The sequence below is a fragment of the Drosophila gunungcola genome, chromosome 3R, assembly GCF_025200985.1.
Source record: "Drosophila gunungcola strain Sukarami chromosome 3R, Dgunungcola_SK_2, whole genome shotgun sequence".
Lineage (NCBI taxonomy): Eukaryota > Metazoa > Arthropoda > Insecta > Diptera > Drosophilidae > Drosophila > Drosophila gunungcola.
Window position 1 is genome coordinate 28,875,973 of NC_069139.1, and position 25,190 is coordinate 28,901,162.

The window sequence follows — 25,190 nt, forward strand, 5'->3', positions numbered from 1 at the left end:
CTGGCTTTTTAAGAGCATTTGACATGACTGGGGCTTCATTTTCCATTCGATGCGCCGCCGCCTCCACTTTGATTATGACGTGAAGTTGGCCAAGTGCAAATACTTTGCTGGTACTTTTTAATTAACTTAATTAGCATAGATGATGGGCTAAGAGCAGCGCTTACACAACATCAAAATTGCATTATGCCTCACAAGCTGGTCTGCTTGCTTGGTGTTCGCTCCGGGGAAGCCCTCCCATTTTGATTTAGATTCTTTCAAGCATGCTGAATTTCTAAGGAGAACCTTCATGACATTATAAATGACACATGGCCTGTCGAATCTTGATGGTAGCTGGGGGAAAGCTTTTCATTTTCCGAACCATTCCAGGAAGTGAATGTTACAGTCCTCTCTTATTATTGAAAGGTAAGAAGGTAAAAGTTACAAAAAAAGTTGCAAAGTAATAAACAAAATAATTAGGTTACCGGATGTCAGCTAAACTAAAGTGGGTACAATTTTGAAGGAATAAAATATTTTTTTTCATGCCCGGATTACAAAAAAACACAAAGATAATGTTGCCTATAGGCGACAGTATGCATGAAAGGGTTAACTAGAAAAATCCTGATATGAAAGTAATCAAACCCAAGAAAATATGGGTTCACATTTTTCAATTGTAATTTGTCAAAAGAGATGTGATCCGTTAGGAATGGGACTTCCACACAATTTATACCCAATTCAATATATAATTTCCGACAGTATTTTCGAGCCATAAATGTGTCCAATAAAGTTTCTCTTAATTGGAAAATATGTATATATACATATATGCTCTTTGAAAAGCATGCATGCGATATGGAAATTAAGAGTTTCCGAGCTGGTGGGTCTGTGATCGTGAATTCCGCGACACGCACATGCCAAGAATCAGAAAATCTCTCAAGTGGTTTTCTTTTTAGTAGAGTTTTTCCCCTAGCTAGAGGCGCTAAATGCATGAAAAGATTATAGCGCAGGAAATGCTGGCAAAGGCAGTGCGACCGGGGCGATGCAGACGTTTTTGGGTACACACATAAATCGATGCGTATAAATTTGTGTCTAATTTTTTTATAGCGCGTGATTTTTGATTTACGCATCGTTGGAAGTTTTATTTCGATTGGAGTGTCGGTTTCCCAGAGCCCATATTTATTTTTATTGCTTTTTAATGCGCCGAGGAGGAAGTTTTATTTTTATATATGTATATACGAGCAACTGTTTTGGTGCGTGTTGGAGGCCGAACAATGAATCTTGTGGGATTATTTTTATATGCCAGTGCCGGGGTGAAGCATTATTTTAAATTCAAATTCGCCGCCACCTTATATCATATTTACTTGGCTCAGCCAGCATGTTTGTGCTTTATAATAATAAAATATTCCACTCTTGTCTCTGTCCCCACAGGACACACAGCATCAGCAGCCACATCAGCAACCAATGCAGGCGACACTGAGGACGGCGAGCTCCAGCTCCAGCTCCACCAGCTCCACGTCCACATCCAAGACGAGAGCAGGAACAACGTCGTTAATCTATTTACCGCCTTTCTGCTGTCCATGTAAGCATGTGCCTGCGGTCGGCACCAGGAGGCGGAGTCGAAGCCAGACTTTGAGCCGTGGCAGCGGGAGTTGCCACGGCAGCTGCTGTTGTCCGCCCGACTGGGAACATAAAAATTATGATAAACATGCTTCAGCGGCCACGTTGACACCAGCAACAGCAACAGCAGAAGCAGCAGCAGCAGCAACAACCAAAACAGGACCTGCAGCGGCAACAATGTCCTCTTCCTGGGATGGTAAATTCCTGCTGCCGGGTATTCAGTTACCCGTGGCCGCAGCGGGGCATAGTTGCCCCGATCTCCGGCAGACGTCGCAATTAGTTATCCCCACTGTTGCTGGCGGGGAAGTGCAGGTGAACGTGGAAGGCGGCGTCTTGGAATGCGGCAAGCGATGCTGGCGACGTGAGCGAATCCGGCGCGAAGGACCAAGTCATGCGTCTGCGGCGTCGCTTGCCCAGGTAAATCCAATCAGCACTAGCCCAGCAACAATGAAAGGAGCATCAGGAGCGGGAGTGGCAGCAACGACAACCGCGCACAATTCGCAAACAACGACAAAAACAACGGCAAGGGGCACAACTGGTGCAGCGTTGCCGCATGATGAAGAGTATGATGAATGTAGGTGCTTTAACTATAACGGTGATATTAGTCTGGATCGGCGGGGCGAGGCCGCGGAACTTTCCGGCATTACGTGGCTGATGTTCTTGTGGCAGCAGCTGCTGCCGGGCAACGGAAACAATACCCACACCCACACCCACTCGCACTCCCACGAATCCAGCTTCCCAGCGGGGACAACAACGAAAACAGCAAGGAGCAGGAGCTGCGCCATGACGTCGACACAAAGTTGGCTGGGACCGCTGCTTATGCTTCTTTTGGCCACGTCCGTCAGCGGCTGGGGCGGTCGGCAAGATGGTGAGTAGCCCCCGCCGATAAGTAGCGCTATGATAAGAATTTATAATTTCACTTGGCGCGCCAAGAAAGTGCCCCAGCAACTTCGGGACCCCGGGATCCCGGGACCCCGGGACCCCGAAACCCAGGACCTCCCCAAACCCCAATTTCATTTAATTTTTGTGGCATAATTTGTACTCGCAATGGAGCGTCAGCTGGCGGCTCATCCCTCCCACTCAAATACCCCATCCACATTCATGACCACCCCCTCTTCTGGTCATGCTCAATTGAATCCATAAGTAGTTTGTGACCGCAGCTCTGCGTTCGTATAATGCGTTTCAACTGTTTCTCCATGAGCGAATTTACCCAAAAAAAAAAAAAAACAACAAAAAAAACTCAGAAACAATGAAAACAACAAGCGGAGAAGCAGCAACAGCCGCTCCGGCAACAGCAACATGCAATGGCAAATTGTACGGAAATTGCCCGAAACAAACAGCCAGCAACCGCCGACCACCGACCGACCGACCGCTGACCATAATTCACTCAAGTTAGACAAAAGCATTTCGGTCGCCCCGCCCCTAATCCTCCATCTCCATCTCCGCCTCCGCTGCCGCCTTTGCCAACACAGCTGTCCCTCTGCGAAAGGAAAGTCCAAAATCCAGACCCAAGCCCAAAACGCAAATGAGTCTCGCAGGCAAAAGCGTCATGCTCTTTGAGTTCGGCTATGTACTAGAATAAGTGTTTGTCTGTTCGCTCGGGGTGCGTATAGCCAGTCAATAGGGGTGATCCAGTAATGTGCTGGGCTCCCTTAAACATACCCCTGCCCCTGCCCCTGCCCCTGGCCCTACCCCTACCCAAGCGCCTAACGAACGAGCTCTTCAAATTGCGCACACCCATAAGTGTGGGCAACATAATTGGGTTAAGGAGTTGTTAGCGCGTTGAAGTTGTCATTATAGATCATCGTAGATAAGATAAGTGTACGTTGCTCGCGATAGGAAATTGCTTGTCATAACAGGAACCACAAATGACGGAGTAGTGCATAATTAATATCGTGTTAAATATTCTTGCTGTCAATCTTAATTGAATACTGGAAAAAATAATGACTACTCAGAACAACACACGAATGATATTTGATAACAATAGATTTGATTTGTATTCAATGTTAGAACGATCAGAAATTGTGTCCAGTAAAGTATTGTAATTTTGTGATAAGCCTGATATTTTGCAAAAATGTATTTATGTAGCTCATTTATTACATTAAGCATATTATACATAAGTATGTATTTTAAAGCTATCCCAATTACAAGAATTCTTTCGAGTTCCTATTTCTTGTTTAGCACATGTACATATATGTCTGAAAAGTCGCCTTAGATACCTTACAGCTGACAAAGCTCCCCGAGATTTATTTTGATTAATGCACCTGATTACTGTCAGTTTATAGGGATCCATTGTGAGGAGCAACTCTTTGAGCATATTTATTTTATTTTGTTCCCCCTTCATGTTGCTTTTTTGTTGCCTAAGCTTCTTCATTTCTCCCACCATCTGCATGTTTTTTCCCCGTTATGTGTGTTTCTTTCTGAGCCACTCTAATCCAAACGAAAAACACACCGAAAACAAATATCTGAAAGCCCGTGCCCGCTTCCGCGCCCGTCATTTCAACTGTCTATACGCATTTGTACGCTTGTCTGTCTGCCTGAATGCCTGGCAGTCGCTCGTGGTCGTGTTCGTGGACGTAGTCGTCGTCGAATATTTGCTTTCAGCTTGTATTTACTTAAGCTTGTCCTACAGCACATTTCAGGGGTAGCGAATTAAGGGCGAAGGGCAACGTGCGATGATTGTGTTGCCATCAGCGGCAGCAACAATGCTCGCTGCGGCACTCGGGCAAAAGTATTGAATCATGTTGGAAAATTATTCACGGTACTCGAAATTGGCGAAACAATTATTCGTCGGCGGGGGGTGGTTTCAGGACTCCGTTCCGGGCTCGCTCCCGGTTCCGCAGTCCGGAGTCCGGACTTTCGAATCGCTCGGATCGTTCGGGGCGGTGGCTGCCCTGCAAAGTATGCTACAATTTTCACACAACAGGCAGCCCGCTGTGCGTATGGGCCGCATTATGACAGCCAAGCGAATGCGGCCCGTAAAAAGCACAAGTCATTGGACGACACACACACGCTCCGGCTCCGGCTACAGCTACGGCTATATATGTTCAGAGGTCTGAGCTGCGGCTCAGTTGGGGCTCAGAGTTCAGAGCGCTGCGCTGATCCTGCGCATGAGTACCTTTTGTTTGCCGCAAATGTAAAAACAAAAAGCGAAAAAAATGGAATCAACAAGAAACAAGTAAAATAAAAGAAAGGAGAGAAATAATAAAATAAAATGTGTATCGCTGTTAGTACGGCTCTGTGTGAGTTTGAGTTTGAGTTTGGGTGTGAGTGTGGCACCGTGTTGCCGCTGTCACTGTTGTTGCTGCTGTTTCTACACAGAGAAACATTTATTTACACTTTTATTTACTTATTTGTAAATTAATACACAGCTTAAAATCGTTGAAGACTCATGAAAGAATCATTAAGACTTTGAAAATTTAGAAAAATGTAAAGCTTTCAATTTTGAAAATAGTAATGGCATTTAGAAAAATGCTTTACATTTAATTTCATTGAAAGTAATACTATGTTAGTCCTAGCGCTAATCCTATAAAGTCGTAAAACTCTTATTCAAATTCATCTCACATGTTTAAAGAAAAAACAAAATAGGCAATCCTTTTCTAACATAAAAATAATCGTTTTGAAACAAAGAATTATATAGACTAAAACTTTTTTTATTAAAAGTATTAAAAAATATAACAAAGAAAATCTTGACAGAAGTGATTTAGAATTTTTTCCTCTGCACATCGACTCTTTGCCTTTGGTTGTGTTTCTGTTTCTGGCTCGGGTGCGCGCATTCGTCTCTCCTTGCGAGTTTCTGTATTTAAATGCGTAGCCCGAGCTCGGACCGTCCTCCATCTCCGACTCCATCTGCGACTTGCCAGTTCCGAACTTCCCAGTTCCCAGTACCCAGTACTCAGTACCCAGTTCTCAGTTCCCAGACCGCACACCCACCGCCCGTCGGCATCAGGACTGGCATCGCCATCTCCGCTCCGGTTCCTGCCCACCACCCTTATCGCAACTCCCAACGTCCCAACTCCCCACACCCCACACCCCACAGCCCACAGCCCACTTCGAACTCCCTGCCGCTGCCAATCGTGCCCAAACATTAAGCTATATGTATGGCTCAGAGGGTGGTTTTACCATTTGCTATACGTGGCTGTGTGCGGGTCTATACCCATTGTATGGGATATAGTACTTATTGCCTGTGTGTGCGAGTGTGGCATGCCGTTAGCTAACTTTCCGTTTACGTTTCTTTCTCTATACTTTGGCTTCGCCTTTCCCATTTCTCTGTGCTGTTCCGTTTCGTTTCGTTTCGTTTCGTTTGGTTTCTTTTTTTTTTAATATTCACAATTGCCATTTCGGTAGTTTTGCTGCGCGTGTATATGTGCGTATCTGTGTGTGACATTATTATTATTACGAGCAGTTTTTGGTTGCCTGGCTTGTTCAACTTATTTATGCGCCTGCCCTCCCCTAAACGGATACTTTATCCCTACCCTACTGGCATACCCCACTCCTGATGGCGGGTCGTAAATTTGCGGCCCCTTATGCGCACGCACTTAAATACAATCATAATAATAATTGAAACAATTTACAAATTAAAAAGCCACAAATCTTGGCACCGAAAACTTGACAATACAATTAGAAGAGCAGCCGAAGAAAGTGGCCAACCTAAATCTAAATTTATCAATAAAGAAATGCCTTTGCTTTTGTGTGCTTAAATAAATGTGCCTGCAAACGCACTTCATTGGGAGAGATTGCGGTTGCTCTTTTATGCGGCTCTTAAATGAACAATGAACGCAATTGAGGTCACATCACCCATCTGCAGTCCACGGGGAGGCAATTGGAATATAATATCTTAATGCATTAATGGTTAAGTCGTTTATTAATAAATTATTTCTGTGTATTTTGGCTTGCAGCGCCCGCAAATTGCACGTTTCCGGCACGATGGGAGGGCTCCTGGTTCCTATCCGGCTATCAGCAATCCATACACATCAAGGGCTCCCAGTTCAGCTATCGCGGCAGGTGTGCGGCCTCCGATGGTAACAAATATCTGATTGTCGACGAGTAAGTACCATCACTCTGGCCGGGACCTCCCGGCCACTCTTTGGGGCCGTGGGTCCCGCTCCGCCCGCTAACAATATGCTAACATCTCAAACCGATACTCGATCCATTGGCTGGCGAAGTACTCGAACGTTTTTGGCACAGGCCGAGGAAAATGAGATGTTCTGGTTTACTTTTTCCCCACATACATATATTTTTTGTGTTGGTTCCTTTGTCGAAGAGTGCCTATAATTGAATAAGTTTTCATTTCTGACTGAGGAAGGTGTGTGTGCTCGGTAAAATGTGTTAAGGTAAGGCTGAGGACCCTCCGCACGGGCAGGAAAATGCAGCACTAACCTCATTAAAAAGAAGCCAGTCAGCACGGCGGAGAGAGTAGAGTGCTGCCCAAAGACAACAGCAAAGGGGTGAGCGACGACGTCGTCGACATCGTATAACTACAGGACATGGAGAGAAAATAGCAGCTTGCAAGTAGGACCTATATATATAAAACTTCAGTAGACCTAAAAATATATTGCATTACAAACCCTTTAAAAGATGAGCTAAAAAGTTAATGCCTCTTATTGCTTTTAAAAAAATGTTAACTGTTTATGATCCCTTTTTTATCAGACCATTAAGAGTTCTCTCTTTCATATCAAGTACAATGAAAATGCTTTTATAAAAAGTTACCATTTTAGGCAATTAACCTTACGTATTTAGACTCTTAACGCTTGCATTTGCTGAGTTAATAAAACAGTTTTAAACGGACTTAAAAAAACAGTAAAATAAAATTTTTTTACAAGAAGAAGCTTATTTTTTTGTTTATTTTCATATTTCAATTTCCTACAAGGACAAAACTAATACGAGTACATTTGCCAGTCTGTACAAATTTAAATGAAATGTATACAAAAACTTCAAAACTAAAATGCAATATAAATAAGCGTAAAGTTGATACAATAACGAGAGTAAATAGTTAGAAATCGAATAACTAGCTTGTGCCTTACAAAAAGCTGAGAGAATTTCCTTCTAAAGGATGTTTTTTTCTTTAGAAAATCGAAAAATAGCTTAAGAACTTCAAAGAAATTTCTTGAAATCAAAATATATCCTAATAAAAAAAAATATATATACAGCAAGTTGAAATTTTTCTCCGTGTACCGCTTTACTCACACATGCAGTCAAACCTGTCGTCCACGTTATCGCTAACGTTGTCGCTGCTGCTGCTGCTGTTGTTGTTGATGTTGCCGCTGTCTGCCAGCTGCTGCTCTCAACTTTTGCCTTTGAAACGGGTTTGAGTCGAGTTTGTTTGCAGCACCCTGCCGCCATGTCCTCCGCACTCCATCTCCTCCGTGTGCAGAGCACATTCTTCGAGGCAGCGCGATGCTCGTAATTCGGATGTTTGACAAGAGCTAGTCATGTACCAAGACCAAATCACCCGGCCCCCTTTTAGCTCTGAGTCCCTAAGTGTATATCGCCCGATAGATATATCCGTGCTTGTGTTTGTGAACCCATTCGTAATGTAAATGCTACTGAGTTAGAGCTAAAATTTAAATCAAACTTTTTACGGACCCACGTATTGTGTTTTTAATTTAGAAAACTGCCTTTTTGACTACTCTATGACTGTGCTACTCAACCATTCATCCCACCTAGCAGCTGCGTTTGTTGCTGCCCACTTTCCTTCCGATGATTTTTCATTTAAAACGAAACGAAAACCGAAGACATTTAAAGGAAAATTGCTTTTTGTACTGCGCTCCCATGCCATTTCTTTTGCTTTGGTCTGGAGTTCCTCTTTTGTTTTCTTTCGTATGAATGTTTTTTAGTCGTAAAGAGCTATGTGAAAAACAATTAAAACCCTCTTAAGCTGCTTTCCTCAATGCGAAAAAATAAGACGTACCCACAAAAAAAGGAAAACAATAAGTTACCCAAGTGGAGATCATTTTAAATTTTTCGTTTTGCCATGTTTATGCTTATAAATACTTAATAAACATATAAATAATCCTATCCGTAAGCTAAGATTTTCGGTTGTAGCTGAATTGTGAAAATGTTTTTTGATTTTTTCGCTGCCTTACTCTTACTCTTTAAATAGTATTGGCCTTTTTGCTGTGCTGCTGGAGGCGAAGGCGGGGACTGTATCCATATTTAATTCACTTTTTGCCACGCCCTCTCCTCCGGCTTGCATTCGTTTTGTTCTGTACAAGTTTTTGTCGTATACCAATAAATATCGTAAACATATCAAAACCAAACCAAGTCCCAACAACTTCTTGACAACTAGGAAACTAACAGAACCCCTACATTATGCCCAACCACAATAAAAATCAAACAAAACCCAATGTGAAACAGTTTATTTTGAAACGTTATCAACTTATCTATACGAATAAATATGTATTCAAACTATTTTTACATCACAACATATATTTTGTGAGTTTCTTGTGTTATTAAGTGTACGTCCTTTGAGTTTCTTTCGATGATCATTTAATTACTTCTACTCGAAATAAAACATCAACTTAGTAATCGCTTTTCAATGGAAAATAACATACTAAAACGTGGGCAAAGTCGAAACACTTCAAGTTAGTCACTCTTTCTTGAGATATTATCCACTTTCGATTTTGGACCACACTTCTGGGATCATCAGATGTATATTTTGTACCAGTTCGGCAAGAGTACATCGAAAGATATTTGAAAGTAGGCGACGGGGTATCGCTTCAGTGTGATTCTCCTTGTTTTGCACCCAGTAAATATACCTAAGATATTTCTTTTCCGATACCATTCACACAAACACACGGAGGGACTTTCAGAATTCCCGGTCAAAGCCTTAGCCTTAGTTTACCAACCATTTTGTTTGTCGATTGCGCCAAGAACCCGAAAACAAGCCAACACATCCCACACCACCGAACCAAAGTATACCCAACCAGAAACATGAATGTTGAACCACATAACCATTATACTATATACAAGCAATACTATATACCAAATACCAAATACCGAATACAAAACTTTTCGTTGCAACCAAAAACTTTTTTAGGAAAGGATGTCATCGTTGCCTGGTTATCTATGAGAAGCATAAAAATGTGCTCCAATATAAAGAAAGTGAGTGCGAAGGTGATAGTATGTATATGCATCAGTCGAACCCATCTGCACTGGCGATGCGTAGCTCTAATAAACAAAGTGATCATAGGGGGGGAGCTCATCCCAATACGAACGGGCATTCAAGACTATCTTCATCGGATCAGTACATAATGAGATCCAATGACGATATGAATGATTGTAAGCATTAACTTTATATTTTTCTCTATATCTATATCTCTTTCTATAATAAGTTATAAGCAAAGCAAGCAAACTAAAATGAAAATACAAAGACTCTATCTCCTAACTCGCTATCTAAAAATACCAGTTAACTGTTATTATTTTAACCTTTTGTTTTACATATTTCGAAATGCTCCTTTAGTTAACCAACATGACTAACCTAACCTTTTCATTTATGCGCTATTTTCATTTCACTCAAAACGAGAATACAAAAGTTTTTCGTTCTGTCAAATGATCAACTGAAAAGCAAAAAAAAAATAACCAAAAACACGTTCTCAATTTTTTAACACTTTTGAAAAGACACACAAAAAAAACGCAGGATTTTAAGTGATTATTTCGGTATTTCTGATAAGTTTTTATTGATTTTCTCTTTTTCTTTGATTTGAACTTTCTTTAGTTTTGGTTTCAGTTCTTGTATGATTTTTAAAGCAACCTTTTGTTTATTATACAAAACAAAACAAAAAAAAAATAAAAAAACGAAACCAAACCAAACCAAACTTGTAAATAGTCTCAAACAACAATTACTCTGCATACGAAATGAATAAAAATAACTCTACTTTGTTTACGTTTGTCATGGCAAGGGTCCTCTCTCTACCTCTCTCTCTCTGTATATCTCGAACTCACCTCACTTTAATCAAGCAATCAACCAATCAATCAACAATGAATAACCACTCAATCTATCAATCAAAAAGAAGTACATATCTAACCACAAAAAATATATATATAACCACCTAGAAAACCGATAACAAAACCAAAATGAACTGTATATTTTCCTCAACATACACACGTTGCAATTTATCCCGAAAAGCTACAACTTTAACTACTCGTACCACTATTAATATTACCCAATACCTAAAGTTAGTGTCAATCCAATTAAGCTACTTAGTTGCGATTTTCAAGCGTATTAGCGGATTAGCAGATTAACCCCTCCCAACAGAGCAACCAATTAAAGCCAAACTGAAACCGAAACCGAAACCGAGGGCCAAAACAACAATTGGTTCTACTCAGTATATTCAAAATACAAAAACCATCTAGACAAAGGAAAACAGCGAGCAGTCTTTAATTCTTATTCCAAATCCAATTGAATCGGAACAAAAAGGCAAACTCCCAATCTAATCAAGAGAAGAAAATAGGCAAAACAGGAAACTATAACCAGTTTTAGTTAAGAATTTTTGTTTCTCTCTTTTTTAGTTTCCTTTCTCCTTTGGTTTTGTGCATTTTTTGGTTCATCTTAAATGTAAATAATTAACAAATACAAGCGAAAAACAAATTGTGTAAATATATAAAAGAAAACCCGGAACATGAGACTGAAAAATCAATTGTTTGTTTCTTATCTATTTTTTATTACCAAACATTTACATATATCTAAATATATATCCATATATATTTGCAAACTCTATTCAATATTTATATGATATGTATACTTTCCTTCCTTCAACATTTTCAACAATTTCAACAACAGCAACATATCTTTCCAAACCTAAAAACCAAAACCAAAACTAAAACCCAAACTAAAACTACAACTACAAATCAATTTAGAGCAATTCGAAGTTAAAATACGTGTGCGAGAGTGTGTGCCAGTGTGTTTTTGCTTCCAATATCGAGAGATGAATAATAACAAATAGAGGTGTGCACACACATGAGAAATTTGATTGGATTTTGGTTTTGAAATTTGCATATTTGAAATTTTGTACATTTTAAACAGCCGCTGCTAAGTTCTTGTACAGTTCGTTTCGCGTTTGTTCCCATCTGTATAGTTCTGCATAGCAAACAAAGCAAACCGAACCCCAAATGAGCACCCACACATTTGTATTTACAAAACAAACTTGTATTTAGTTGCGACCCCAGAGATGCGACCTATCCACTCATTTGTAAATAAATCTCACCTTCAATCATGACAAAACCAAAGACCACCACACCGGACACGACGAGCATCCATCAGAAACCGACACAGAGGTACGAGCATTGAAGCCGTGAAGTCTTGAACCAGTTTCCCGAAACCTATTCAAATAAAGATTTTGACGGCAGGGGAGTGTATTGAATTTCCAATAAGTTTCAGTACTATGGCAAGCAGTCGAAGAATTATTGCCTAAGTTTGTTTATACAATTTTTTTTTTTTTTTGCTTTATCTGGCATCACATTTACAACCCACTTGCTTTAGTTGCTGGCCCCTGATTTATTTATAGGTCGAAAATGGAAATTGGAAACTTGACACCGAGTGTCAAAGTGTTTTCACTTCGTTGGGAAGGGACTCGAAGTGCTCGCAGCAATTATCCGAAAGTATTCCGTTCGCAAACATTTTATTTGCATTCATAACGCGTCGTTAATAAGTGCAATCCGCTTAGTTTATAATAAGGTAGCGAGCTCGAGCTCGCAGTGCACCTAATTACCAGGCAGCCCAGTAGTAGACTCGGTGCACATAATGCCAGTCGCACCGCCGCTCGACCTTCTTACATGCTCACTTAACCTCTCCTCTCCTCTCCTCCAGCCGGATTCAGATTCAGATCCAGATCCAGATCCGTCATGGCAACGCAATCCACCCGGACACGCATAGAAATGTAAATTCATTATTTATTATTTGTTTGCCTCAATAGAAATCAAATTAGTTTAAGTGGCGAGCTCTTGGCCCAGAGCGCAGTCAGACAGTTGGCTTCGCATTTGAAAAACGCTACGCCATGCCACGCCCACTCCCACGCCCACGACCTGCCACCACCCATCGGGTCCTGGCCTCACAATTTGATATTTTCCACTTGATATTTCCGAGCTGGAGCTCGAGTCCGACTGCCTGACTGTCTGACAGTCTGTTTGACTGGCTGACTGGCTGACTGCCTGACTGGCTGTCTTGGCTGCCTCGTGTTGCCAGCCTTCCGCTTTTCCTTGATTTGATTTTGTTTAAATATTAAACGAGAGTTTTAGGTCTCATTTATAATTCAGGAGCGAAGTCGATGGCGGGGGCGGGGGCGGGGTCGAGTTGGTTTTGATTAGCAGACCGTAAAACAATGGTATCAATAGTACAATGGAGTTGCGTGTGTGTGTGCTTGTTCTTTATTAAATCATTATTTGTTTAGATTGTCACACAAGTGCGCACACAAACGTGAGATTAAATTTCAGTTTTGGATAAAAGAGCAAGCCCCACGGCGCTCATCCTTTAGGAGTTACATTAAGGCAATTTTAATGCGCTTTAAATTGAGAATCTCACCAAAGGCATTATAAAGTTGCTTTCAATTAAGACAGTTTCAGTCTTTTTTATGGCCACCAACACCAAACACACGAGGAAACAATGTATTCTGGCTTGGCAGACTGTAATTGGGCTTAGACAGTCGACAGTTTCAATTACTGAAAACTTGTACATATGGGATTAGCAGGAAAAGCCTTGTTAATTGCTATAAGGCTAATGTAGTGTCGTTTTCACTTGTGTCGGGCATCAAAGGATATGCAAGGTTTTCCTCTCACACACACACACACACAAGGCAATACACACTTATGGTCAACACAATAGGTACATAATAGGTAGGCAACCAATAAAGTGATTGTAAGCCTCAAGACATTGTGGTTAGTATCTTTATTTTGAGGGAAAATGTTAATCTCTAGATACGGTTAATACTTTATCAGTCATTAAAATAATTTTGAGGATCAGATTTAGGCCGTATTGAATATTTTATTGGCAATAATAAAATAATACAAATAATTAGCGGAGTATGAGTTTTGAAAGAATCCAACTATAAGTGAAGTTGTATAGTATTGCTATCATTCAATTATTTGGATTTGTGGATTTTAAATAATTGAAAGCAGCAAAGTGCGTGTAAGCGAGCTGCCAATCAAATGAACAAGTCGGCTGCCCGATTCCTGAAACCTTCGATTCATTGGCATCAATGATAATCCAATGCGAGCCATCAAAAGCAATTGCATACTTCGGGGCGCTTGCTAACTGCCATTTAAATTGCATTTTCGAGTACAAACTACACACGGTAGTACGTTCGTATCACTAGCCATTCGACCGGCACGCCGCCCCCTTCCCCCTCCCCCTATCCCACTGGCACTGCCCCCCTTAATTATGTTTACCGCTTTTTAGTTGGCGAGCGCTTTTAGCCAGACATTTTGTGTAGCCTGTGACGGGCTGCCAGGCAGTATTTGCATACCAATTTCACTTCCAGCTACCTTCCACTTCACCTGCAAAAAGCGAAAAACCCTGGGAATAAAAAATAAGCCTAGGTTGGGGTGATGGGCACTCAATGAAGGCCAGGCCGCAGCGTTTTAATTGCAGCGCTAAAGCGTAGGCGGTATATAAAAATAATTAAAATAATTAAGCAAAACTACGGCATCCGAGCACTTGCCGTTTTCAGAAGGTTGCCCTCCCCATCGCTTCTTGAGTTTTTCTTCTTTTTTTTTTTTGGGAAAATATTCAACGATAATTCTTTGCAGTCTCCCGCAGTTTTTTTGGGCATTTTATTATGAGTTTATCTTTTTCGGCGTTCAGCGTATATTCGCATTCTTTGCGCCCTCATAATTTCCTTTATATTATTTGGTGTTACAACATAACAGGACATGCTTTTGCCAATTTGGGTGCAAGGATATTTAAATTTAATCAAATGTCGGTAAAAATGTTTGCGCCATGCCTTTATGCCAGCCAACGAGAAAAAAAGGGAAAATCATGAACAATAACAACACGCACACATAACAGGGCATTGCCATTCCATGGCTTGTGTGTGGGTGTGGGTGTGGGTGTGCGTGTGGGTGGGTGGAAGAGTGGGTGTTTGGGTGGGAGTTTCCACCTGAACGTTGACTGGGTAATTTGTTAGCCAGGCCAGAAGGCGCAGAAACACAACCCAAACCAAACCAAACCAAACCAACTCAACCCCGAACCTAGTCCGACACCGAGTTTTATTTTATTTTATATAGTTTTTGGCATTTTCATGTGCCCACTTTTCCTTCGTTTTCCGCCTTTTTTTTTGGGGGGGCTGGAGGAGGGCAGCCAGCCCCTGCGTGAGTTGGTACAGTTTTCGCCGCGTATATACATATATACCTATATATATTTATATGTACAGCGCGAATACCAAATACCGAGCATAAAAACTTATTTACCTAGGGACACCCGGGAACAGAGCCGGATTCCGATTCCGGGGCGATTCAGTGGCGTCAGGCGCCCGGGGTGTCAACCAATTTCGAGTGTTTTCCCCGGGTTCTGGCCCCGTAAAATCTACCAACGCTTTTGGCCAAACACGGTGTGTTGCCAATTGTTGTTTTCGTGTGTTCTCGGTGCCCACACACTCTCATACATATATTTTCGCATTGCCATTTTCATTTCATTTCAATTCATTTCATTTATTTATGCAATATTTTATGTGCTCATTCATTTTTTGCCCGTTTTGGTTGTCGTCGGTGCCCGTTTGTTCTATTAATTTGTTGTCGCTCCATTCAGATCCGTACCGTCGTGGTCGGTTCCACTTTGGCCCGGTTATTTGCCATCCGCCACGGTACCATTGTCAATTTCGTGGATACACGTCTATACGTGTATGTACAAATGTATATATATTCGTAGTATTGTATGCGCATAAAATTCGTGCCATAAACCTCATTCGTCTTAATTTGTATGCCTTGTTTTGTTACGGTTACGGCTAGGCTCTGTGTTTTGTTGATACTTATTTATTATTTTTATGCTCGGCTCACTTATCTTTGCGTGTCTAGCTTCCTTGGGCCCCTTGCCGAATTACTGGGGAGTGTAGAGAGCTGCATACCATAAATATAGCCTCGTGCATTAAAGCTAAATTCGACAGAACTGCAAACAATAAATACCCGTAGCCACATAAAATAATCACCATCAGCAGAAGCAGAATCAGAATCAGAATCAGAATCCGAAGTCGAGGCAGAAGCAGAAGCAAAAGCAACAACCTCAACGTAAACGACAGTTGTATAAATGTGAATATGAACAATGACAATAACACACAACGCTGTAAATAAAGGTCCAAATTCCATATATTCTCTTGTACAGATATTTAATTGTGTTTGTTTGTTGGTACATACATACTTACATACATATTTACTACTGATTGATTTAATTTTCAGTTTACTTTTGAGATACTGTTCGTTGTCACCAATTGAGACGCTTTGATTTTGTTTTTTGAATATTATATATAACTCTTTGTATTTGTACATGATTATGATTATTAATGTTTATATTAATCCACTGCTAACAAAAAATCAAAAATCATCATCAACTTTGTACAGTAAAACCATGAGCGAGCGAAACTAAACCCAAAAAATTATGACAAACCCAATTCAGGAGCTTCGGCCTTCGACGAAGCTGAAAGTAGGATTTCCAAGATTGGTAGCGGTGCATGAAGAGATGTACATATGTACATAAACACACTTGTAATATATAACCCATACCTCTAAGTTTACCATTCTTTTCTCACTTAAAACTTCAAATTTGATTGTGATCCGAGCGAACGGTTTGTAAATCTCCTTATTATGATTAATAATGTTTTCGAAATAATTCTTTGCCTTGTTTTTCTTAATCAGATTAAGTCTGCCAAGCTCTTGGAAATCGTACATCCCAAACGTCCATTCCATTTCAAAGAATGCCTTTCGAATTTCATTTAACGGTTTGTTAAGTTTCCTCAGTTGTCCGATCCCTAATATGCACCCAACCGCACCCGAAATCCCCACCACAATCCCTCACAACTCCCGCTTTTGATTTCTGTTTTCGCTTTAATGAAAAAGGATTTAAAACAGGAAAAATCATTTGTTTCCATAGAGCCTACGAAAGCGAACTCGAGACACATCTGTATAGAAAGCCATGCGCTCATTACTTTTACCCACTCTCTGTCATACTTTGTTTTCTATATCAATTTCGTGGATGTCTAATACAAAAGGATTTCAGCTAAATTTTGTGCTCCTTTGCACATGCCTATGAGAAAAAAAAAAAAAAAACGAACCACAACCAAAAATGAAAGAAAAGTGATATATATTTAGCCACGAATATATATCGAGTACATCTTTGTATATGATGATGAAATGTTGGGATGGGCTGCCCGGTGACCGCTAGTATAATTGTCTCATTTATCAATTACTTATTGTACTTTCTTCTTACTACATTCTACCTAACCTAACAACCTACTACTACTTTACCTTACTACTACCTAACCTACTACTACTATTCGTACTACTATTTGCTCTATGGGTTCACCATTCTGTGTTGTTCTTTCCTTTTCTGTGTGTCCGTGTTTGTGTCCTTTTGAGTTCGATTCCTCCTCGGTTGTTTTTGGTTTCCTCAGTTGCTTTGTTGCTGTTTAATTAGTTTCTATTCTGTTTTCGGTTTCCCCTCCGTTCTGTACATACATGTGTGTAATTTAATTAATGTAATTTTAACATGAAACTCAACAATTTCTGCTCTCGGTTACTCATAAGTTACGATTGTGTCGTTTGTTCGTTCGTTGGTTGGTTCAATCCTTTGTTCCTTCTTCTTTCTAGCTGTGTGTGTCTCTCATTTATCATTGCGTTCGTTCTAAGTGTTGTTTGTTGTGCGTGTGCGTTAGAATGTTTTGGGCCACTACTCTACTCTACTGTAATTTAGTCCGGCTATCTAATATAACTCTGCGCTTAACGGTCGGTCCGACCACAAAACCAAAAAAAAAAAAACAAAACAAAACAAATAAATCGTAAAGAGAATACCGAAAACCAACTGCTAAAGTATTATAATTTATTTTCCAGTTTTTTCTTACGTTTTTTCCATGTCTGTGATGTCGTTTTTTGCCTTGTCATGATATACTCCCATATATATGCTACAAACGCTTCTCCGTAGAATTTGACCATTACACGCACACACACTCCAACTAAAAAATATTATGAAAAACATCCGACACCCACACACATATGACACATGACACACGACACTCATGCACTCATACACTCATACGCTCATACGCTCATACATCCAGACACTGCCACGCCCACCCTACACCTTTCTTTTGTGCCTTGTATAACTCATAAAGTGTAGTTGCTACTTAATTACAATCATTACTCAAATACGACACAAGGCCGGTATCGTATACCCAACCCCCACTAAAGTCGATTACACCCGTGTGTATCCTGCATATCCTGGCTTTTTACACCACAACACACACATAATTGGTATTTTTCCATAATTTGTTACTCTTTTTGCGACTCTGCGTGTGCCTGTTTTTGAGTTCCTTGTCGTAGCCTGTGTATTGCTAAAGAACAAACTGAAACAATTCAATTTGTTGAAAAAAAAAGTTTACGAAAACCAAATACGAAACCGTTTGTTGTGTGCCTTTTTAGCTGTAAACATTTTGTACTATTCAGAACAATGCCTGAATGTGTTTTATGTATATATTATGACCATATCTGTATCTGCTGATGTATACTTATACGAAACGGATTTTAGTTACAATTAACTTTTACAATAACTCTACAACTCTTACCAGTTAAAAAGAAAAAAGAAAAAAACAAAAAGAAAAAGAAAAAAGAGAGGACCCTTTACCAAAAGAACATATATATGCCACATATATATCTCTCGCGTTTGCCATAAAAACCAGAAACTACCGATTACCCAATTTATTCATCATGAGTAAATGTTTGTTATTATTTTTTAGTTGATTCAAATGTTATGCTTGCTCTAGCAACAAATACCTTTTATATACAGCCCTACCAGGCACTAACATTATTTTACAACCTTAACCGCCTCTGTTACTCCGCCCATTTTCCATTTCCCATTTCCCGAAACCCCCAACCCCCTAACCCCCCAACTCATTCTCAATCCGAATCCCAATCCAGATCCCATGCTTTTGGTTTCAGAGCCGGAAGAACAAGATGAACCAAGTGTGTGTTTTTGCTTTTCGTTTCATTTTTTTTTTTTTTTTTGAACGTGTCGTGCCTTTCAGTTGAGTTTACAATACAGAAGTTGGGCAGTGCAATTCCACAGCCCAAGGAAGCGCCGCTGAAAATGAAAAACTCTTGTCTTTAAGTTATTTCTGTGAACGTCATAAGTCTTTGGTTTGTTGTTCCTTACCGCCTTCGGTTTGTTTGCTTTTTTTTTGTTTTTTTGAAACTTACATACTTATCTGACTTATGTATTGTACTTACCGCTGCTTTTTACACATTTCCACAGAAATTGTTGTTGTTTCTCCACTTTGTGCCGCACTTGAAGCTCGAAACTGGGGGCATGACCGCGGTGGCAACTTGCCTTTTGCCTTTGCCTTTGCCGTTGCCTTTACACGCAGCCAGCAACTCGCAGCGCTCGACTTGCGACATTTCTGCTGATTTAAAGCTTCATTTCGTCATTTATTTGCACAATTTTCTCCCGGACCATCAGCCTCAGCGGCCACTTAATTAAACAAATTTCTGTGCAATTTAAATGGCGTGCTTGGCGATGGCCCTGGCGGAGCAGAGTTCGCAACAGCAGTGCAGCTTCCAGTGCGGCACTCAACAAAAGTTGAAAAAAAAAATAAAACAAACAAAAAATAATAAATAAAACATATTTTTCACATCCTTAGCCCTTTGTAGATTTGATTTCCTTTCAACCATGCCCTTACTTTAATGTTTTGCTATTACTTAGTACAGTTTACCACTTACCTACTCTGCTCCCACTAAACCTTACTACTTTCTACTACTAATACTGCTACTACTACCACTATTACTATGTACTTTGTACTATTTTTCCTTCTTCTGTGTGTTCTGTGTTCAACGACAACCTAATTTGCGATTTGCATTAATTGAATTTTTATTTGTGCTTTTAAAATAATCATGTCCCCCAGACTTTTGCAAGGGCCGTGAGACTTTACAGAATCTCTGCGACCAGATACCGGGCGATGCCCTGCTCTACTCGCTTTTCCGGGAGAGCGCCGAGCCGGTCAAGTGTCCGCTCAAGGGTGAGTACCAGCATAGCGCCCGGGGGGCAGTTCAGAAACGCAGGGATCCACTTCACCCTTCACTTCATCCTCGCCCGCAGGACCCTTCATCTTCACGTACAATCGGGGTCACGGGGAGTGCAAGTCGCCGGTGTCCAACATTGAGAGCTGCACGGAGGAGAGTCGCCTCCTGTTGAGCTTCCAGGCCTGTCCCGATGTCCAGGGCACCGAGAGTACGGGTAAGTCTCGCCGGTGACAATGACTCATCGTCTGCCTTGCATTGCCTTGCATTGCCTTGCCTTTCTGGCCGGAGTTCAAGACGAACATCCTTCCTTCCTTCCTTTTCGGTGTTCCGGCTGCAGTTGAGGAGCTGACGTGCCTGGCAACCTGGAAGGACGGCAACTCACGCTACTTGGTCGGCCTGGTCTCGCATCATCACGCCATTTCGAACGAGGAGCGCTATCGCTGCTTTGTCTACGAGAAAATCTCCTCGCTGATGGGTAAGCAGCAGCCAGCCCCCGGGCAAACAAGATGAACTTTTGTTTGGGCCCTAATACCCGTACATTCGTACCCTTTGCAGGCGGCCCCAGCATGTCCAGCTCGAAGGATGCCGAATATAAGCTGGCCCAATCCGGCGACGCCACTTGCAATGGCTTAGACAGTGCCGAGGTAAGCATTTTCGCAGCCATCCCCCACCGCGTTCTCCCGCCATTTTCATTTAACTGCACTCAGAAAAATTATGGTGCAACTTTGATGGTAAACGGGCTTTGAAAAGAAAGTGTTTGTTTTAAAAGGCACTGTTCTAGAAATTTAAAATTATCATACAAAACAATCGAAGTTTGGGCGCCACCCAAACTGTCGAACTGCAAAGTCTATATTAGAAGCTAAGAGCGCGCAGCATCCCTGCCACCCGATATTTGCTCTTTCGTTCTGTCTCTTTACTGCAACGATTACCGGCAGAGCAGCAGCAGAGCAGCGACAGAGGACTTAATAACCCTTATAACTTTTAAAATAATAGATCGATTTTGAAAATTCTTGTGTCTACCCATAGATATGACCAAAAGGAACACACGGAGTCCAATATCTACGGTCTATCGTGACTCAGAGTAACAGTACATACTTTCACGATTTGTAGGTGTGAAATAAACTTACGCTGCGCAAGAATTAATAGAATCTGCATTTCAAACCCCACACCTCTAGTATTTATAGTTTCCGAGATCTAGATTGACTCGGCTATTGATCCTTATCAAGAATGTGTATACTTTATAGGGTCGGAAACGTTTTCTTCTACCTGTTACATACTTTTCAACGAATACAATACACACTTTCACCCTACGAGTAACGGGTATAAAAAAGCTAGCAATTTATTAAACTTTTAATTAAAGTCAACAAATATGTTCGGATTTTGCTCTTTAGTTTGTCCTGCATTTAATATAGCCGAGTTCTAGCATTTTATTTTGAGTGCTATTTAACCACGCCCAGCAGCTAATCCAACTAACTCCCGCCCACAGGTCGGCTCGCGCATCATGTCGCTGCGAAAACCGCCCATCGCCGAGCGCTGCGACTTCCCGGCCTGGTTCAAGGGTCCGCGCCACTGGCACGCCCTTATGGGCAATGCCGTCTACAATTATCATTCCAAGTGAGTAGCAATCAGGCCTGCGGCCAAGTTGTCATCCAAACCGGGCCTGAACCCCAACGTTCCCGTTTTGCAGCGACGGGTCCGTGCACATTATTAAGCCCAACGGCTATATGGAGACACGTGCGCTCTGTGAGCAAATAAATAAACAGACCCCGACCGAAATGATGGCCGTGGTGCACTACACCACCGGGTGGTAAGTGGCCCCAAATTGAAAATGCCCCCCCCCCCCCCCCCCCCATCGATTTAATGTCCTCTACCCCCTTTGTGCCCGCAGCCAATCGGGATTCATGTGCATGATGTTCTACCGCCGGGACACGTTCGTCATCGAGATACAGACGGGCAAGCCGGCCATTCGCCTGGAGGACGCCTGTGCACCGGATCACTTTGACATCAATAAGATGGCCTACATTACCTTGCTGGGTAAATTGCACCGACATAGCGCCTCTGCGCCTCCGTCTTCTCAAACGCTTGTTTGTTTATTTCGCTTTTTTAGCCAGCAACCCGGACCTGGCCATTTGTCCCATGGAGGGCATCTACACGCTACGAGGCGCCATCGGACCGCCGTATCTGGCCACGCGCCACAAGCGCAATCACAACGGCAAGTCGCATCTGGGCCACGGACATCATCACCACGAGGGCGCTGACTCGGGAAATTTTGGGCATAAGGGGTATGTCCGCTTCATGGCCGCCACCTCTGGCATTTCTCAATCTATTTCCGTGGTTACAGACACAGTTCGCTGAGTTTCCGCAACGCGGAGCGCATGGAGCGCGGCTCCTGGCATGCCAATACTCGAGGCCTGCCCGTTCGCAGTCGACGCAACGCGCCAAAGGATCCGCAGGAGCAGCAGCAGCAGCAGCAGCAGCAGCAGGCGTTGGTCCTGGAAAAGGTCAACAGCAGCGATACGAGCGTGGGATTTGTGGCCACGAGGAATCGACGTGATGTACCGGGATGTGTGCCCAACTACAATGCCCAGCGGCAGCTTTGGGTGGGCTGTTCGGCGGAAAACCTGATCGACGTCAGTCCACTGTGCAGCGTGGATGGGGAAGAGGGTAAGAAGATGTCAATTTATCTATATATTGTATCCTATATATTGTATCCCGTCGTTTGTATACTTAAGCCCTGAAAGTCTAGATTAGGTTGTGCTCAATAAATTAATAAAATCTATAAAAAGTTTATTTTTATTTTTTTGTTGTTTCCATTTAACTAATATGTTACTCAAGAAAAGACGTAGCACATAAGATGCTAGTTATAGTTAATGATATTTTATAGTATGGACAAAAACTACATACTCTGCGCTTACTCTATTGATTTGAAGTCGTCGCAATGTGTACATAAATATAATTTAGAGTTTACACTGTAACCCTTAATTTTCCTGAACACTTTCAGTTATAGTCCAGTTAGTCTTTCCTTCTCTGAACCTCCTTTTTGAAGGACCAGCGTTCGACAGGGGTTCCTTAATGAAATCTTAATTTGTAAAATTAAAAGTCCTTGCCTGTTAGCAGCCAGGAATTTCGGTACCTTGATCCTGTTTTTGGAAAGGTCTGCAAGGGCTTTGCATTTGTTTAAAATATGCTTAGGGAACATTTTTTCTGTAATATGTAAGATACGAGTTAAGAGTTCGATTTTATCAGGGGAAAGAATTTATAAAAAACCGCGCATATTTCCATTTGCAGAGTATTCCTGTCACGGATCTTGGAGCGAGAACAGCACCTTCTACATCATAGCTCGGCACAAGGGCAGCAAGCACGGAGTCTGTCTGACCTATCGACCCACTGAGGGCACCGCCGCCAAACTGGTTGTGGGCGATGCCTGCTATCGCGGCTCCCAGAAACCACCCGACCATCATCTAGAGGCCAATCTGTCAGTTTTGGGTGAGTAGATGCACGAATTAACTTTAACTCGGAAAACCTAACGTTCAAATTTTGCAAACACAGGTAAATGCGGTGAAACGGGAGCCAGTGCTGCGCAGACTAACCTGGCCAGCTGGATGCTCCTGGTGGCGACGGCGACATGGCTCCACCTGCACAGCTGAGGGACAAGTGCCGAGAAGCACAACTTGACATAGGCATCTAAGCGTGACAAGCCAAAGCGCTATGTATACATCACTACTTTCCCAAAACCAAATCCCATTATGATCGACATGTATACAAGACACATCTAAGACTTATTGTATATTTCGTGTAGTAAGTGTGAGGCGATATCGAACCACTTCGCACTGGTTTGGCTGTACATAATGTATTGTTTTTCCTTTAGTAATGATACACACTTTTGTTTAGTTCTAAGTGCTTAAAATAAAAAAAAGATTTCGATAAATTAAGACGAGCAGGAGCACACACACAATATGGAAAATGGTTTGCAATACAGCCTTAGATCAGCGCTTTTTGTATTAGGCCTAGTAAAACGCGTCTAGTACTAAAAGTAGCGCCACTATTAACGCAAGTATGCTGCAAATGCTATTTATTTATAGTACGACTACCCAGTAAGCATTGATAACATAAAACAAACCAGAGAAAAGACATCAGAACTATACGAACACAAGCTAAAAGCTTATTCGTTTTGTTTTTCGAAACCACCTTGTAGTGTGTTTTATGGCGTGTATTTTTAATATAATTTCCAAAATGTTTCCTACAACAAAGTACATATGAAACACAGAACGAAGGCAGAACAGTTTTAACTATATATAAATACGAAAAGTATTCGGAGGAAATCCGTTTTCGCGATGCTTTCAAAATGTACAAACAAGCAGGTGGTCCATTGTTGGTCACTCGATTATTATGCAGCGTACAGCTCGTCATACATATATGGCATAAATATACAATATATTTTTATGTACAAAAACGTAACGCAAAATCGTACATACATACAACCGAGTATATATAATGAATAACGTTTTGCATAGGATCGCATTGGTTTCATAATACATAATTAATACCTTGCAAAGTACGCATATATTGTATGATTCATTGTAATAGTTATATATACTGGCAAGCAAACATACCTAGGCATGTAAGAAAAAAGAGGAATTCGAGCAACTTTGATAAGTAGAGGCACACCACTTTCATAATCAATCAACTAACTTTGTAAGACACAACACAAATCAACTCACGACTCAACCAAACGAATGAAAGACGGACGATGTCAGGTCGGTGGCGAGGGACGCTAAAATAATTAGAGTGTTTAAGACAATTAAGCGGTGATATAGGTCTAGAATAAACAACTGTGTAAATCTCTGATAGAAGCACAACAGCTGCGGCAGCAGAATAAGCAGCCAGGCAACATCTGCTGTGCTGCTAGGGTTCGAACGAGGAATTAATGATGATCAAGTGTATCCAAAGGATTTCAACAACTAGCATTTTTCTCTCGATGTAGTAAGCAAGCCTTTTGCCCAAATTCCCGAATTCCAAAACATAAGCGATCCAATAACGAGTATCGGTAATCAATTAAGGAGTAGCAAGGTCACGAGCTGAGAGAGAGACCCCTTCAAGGCAACTAGTCAAAATTTATGAAGCGTAACTTTGAGTTCCATGTAAATAGTGAATGTAATGCGAATTGACCCCGGTACGCGGTACGGTGTGTGTATACATATGTAACTAAATGCTAGTTAGCTAAAGGACGAAAGGATTGAAACTTGGTGGGCACGAGCACGAGCACGAGCATGGACAGTGGCGTACGGAGCATAAGCGTTACTTTCTAAGTACTATGTATACATTCAGCAACACTTATATAGACATACGAAGATAATGAATTATAAACTCGAACAGCAGGCAGAAAGTGG

At 41.5% G+C, this 25,190-nt stretch overlaps 1 protein-coding gene across 4 annotated transcripts in view; it reads left to right on the forward strand.

Moving 5' to 3' along the window:
• The window catches only part of LOC128266148 (uncharacterized), a 30,729-nt gene extending 5,920 nt beyond the window's left edge, over window positions 1–24,809 (forward strand). The window contains exons 2-15 of one of the 4 annotated variants that reach the window (XM_053002448.1): window positions 1,402–2,458; window positions 6,489–6,636; window positions 9,629–9,870; window positions 19,683–19,796; window positions 19,877–20,014; window positions 20,138–20,275; window positions 20,356–20,444; window positions 21,287–21,414; window positions 21,488–21,607; window positions 21,689–21,834; window positions 21,908–22,082; window positions 22,142–22,464; window positions 23,089–23,286; window positions 23,350–24,809. In XM_053002448.1, coding sequence (XP_052858408.1) covers window positions 1,402–2,458; window positions 6,489–6,636; window positions 9,629–9,870; window positions 19,683–19,796; window positions 19,877–20,014; window positions 20,138–20,275; window positions 20,356–20,444; window positions 21,287–21,414; window positions 21,488–21,607; window positions 21,689–21,834; window positions 21,908–22,082; window positions 22,142–22,464; window positions 23,089–23,286; window positions 23,350–23,447 — 3,114 coding nt within the window. In that variant the 3' untranslated portion in view covers window positions 23,448–24,809. Of the gene's footprint in view, window positions 1–1,401; window positions 2,459–6,488; window positions 6,637–9,628; window positions 9,882–15,594; window positions 18,818–19,682; window positions 19,797–19,876; window positions 20,015–20,137; window positions 20,276–20,355; window positions 20,445–21,286; window positions 21,415–21,487; window positions 21,608–21,688; window positions 21,835–21,907; window positions 22,083–22,141; window positions 22,465–23,088; window positions 23,287–23,349 lie in introns of those variants that run through there. The other 3 variants (XM_053002449.1, XM_053002451.1, XM_053002450.1) reach the window with 3 other exon arrangements.
• The last annotated feature ends 381 nt before the right edge of the window (window positions 24,810–25,190 follow it).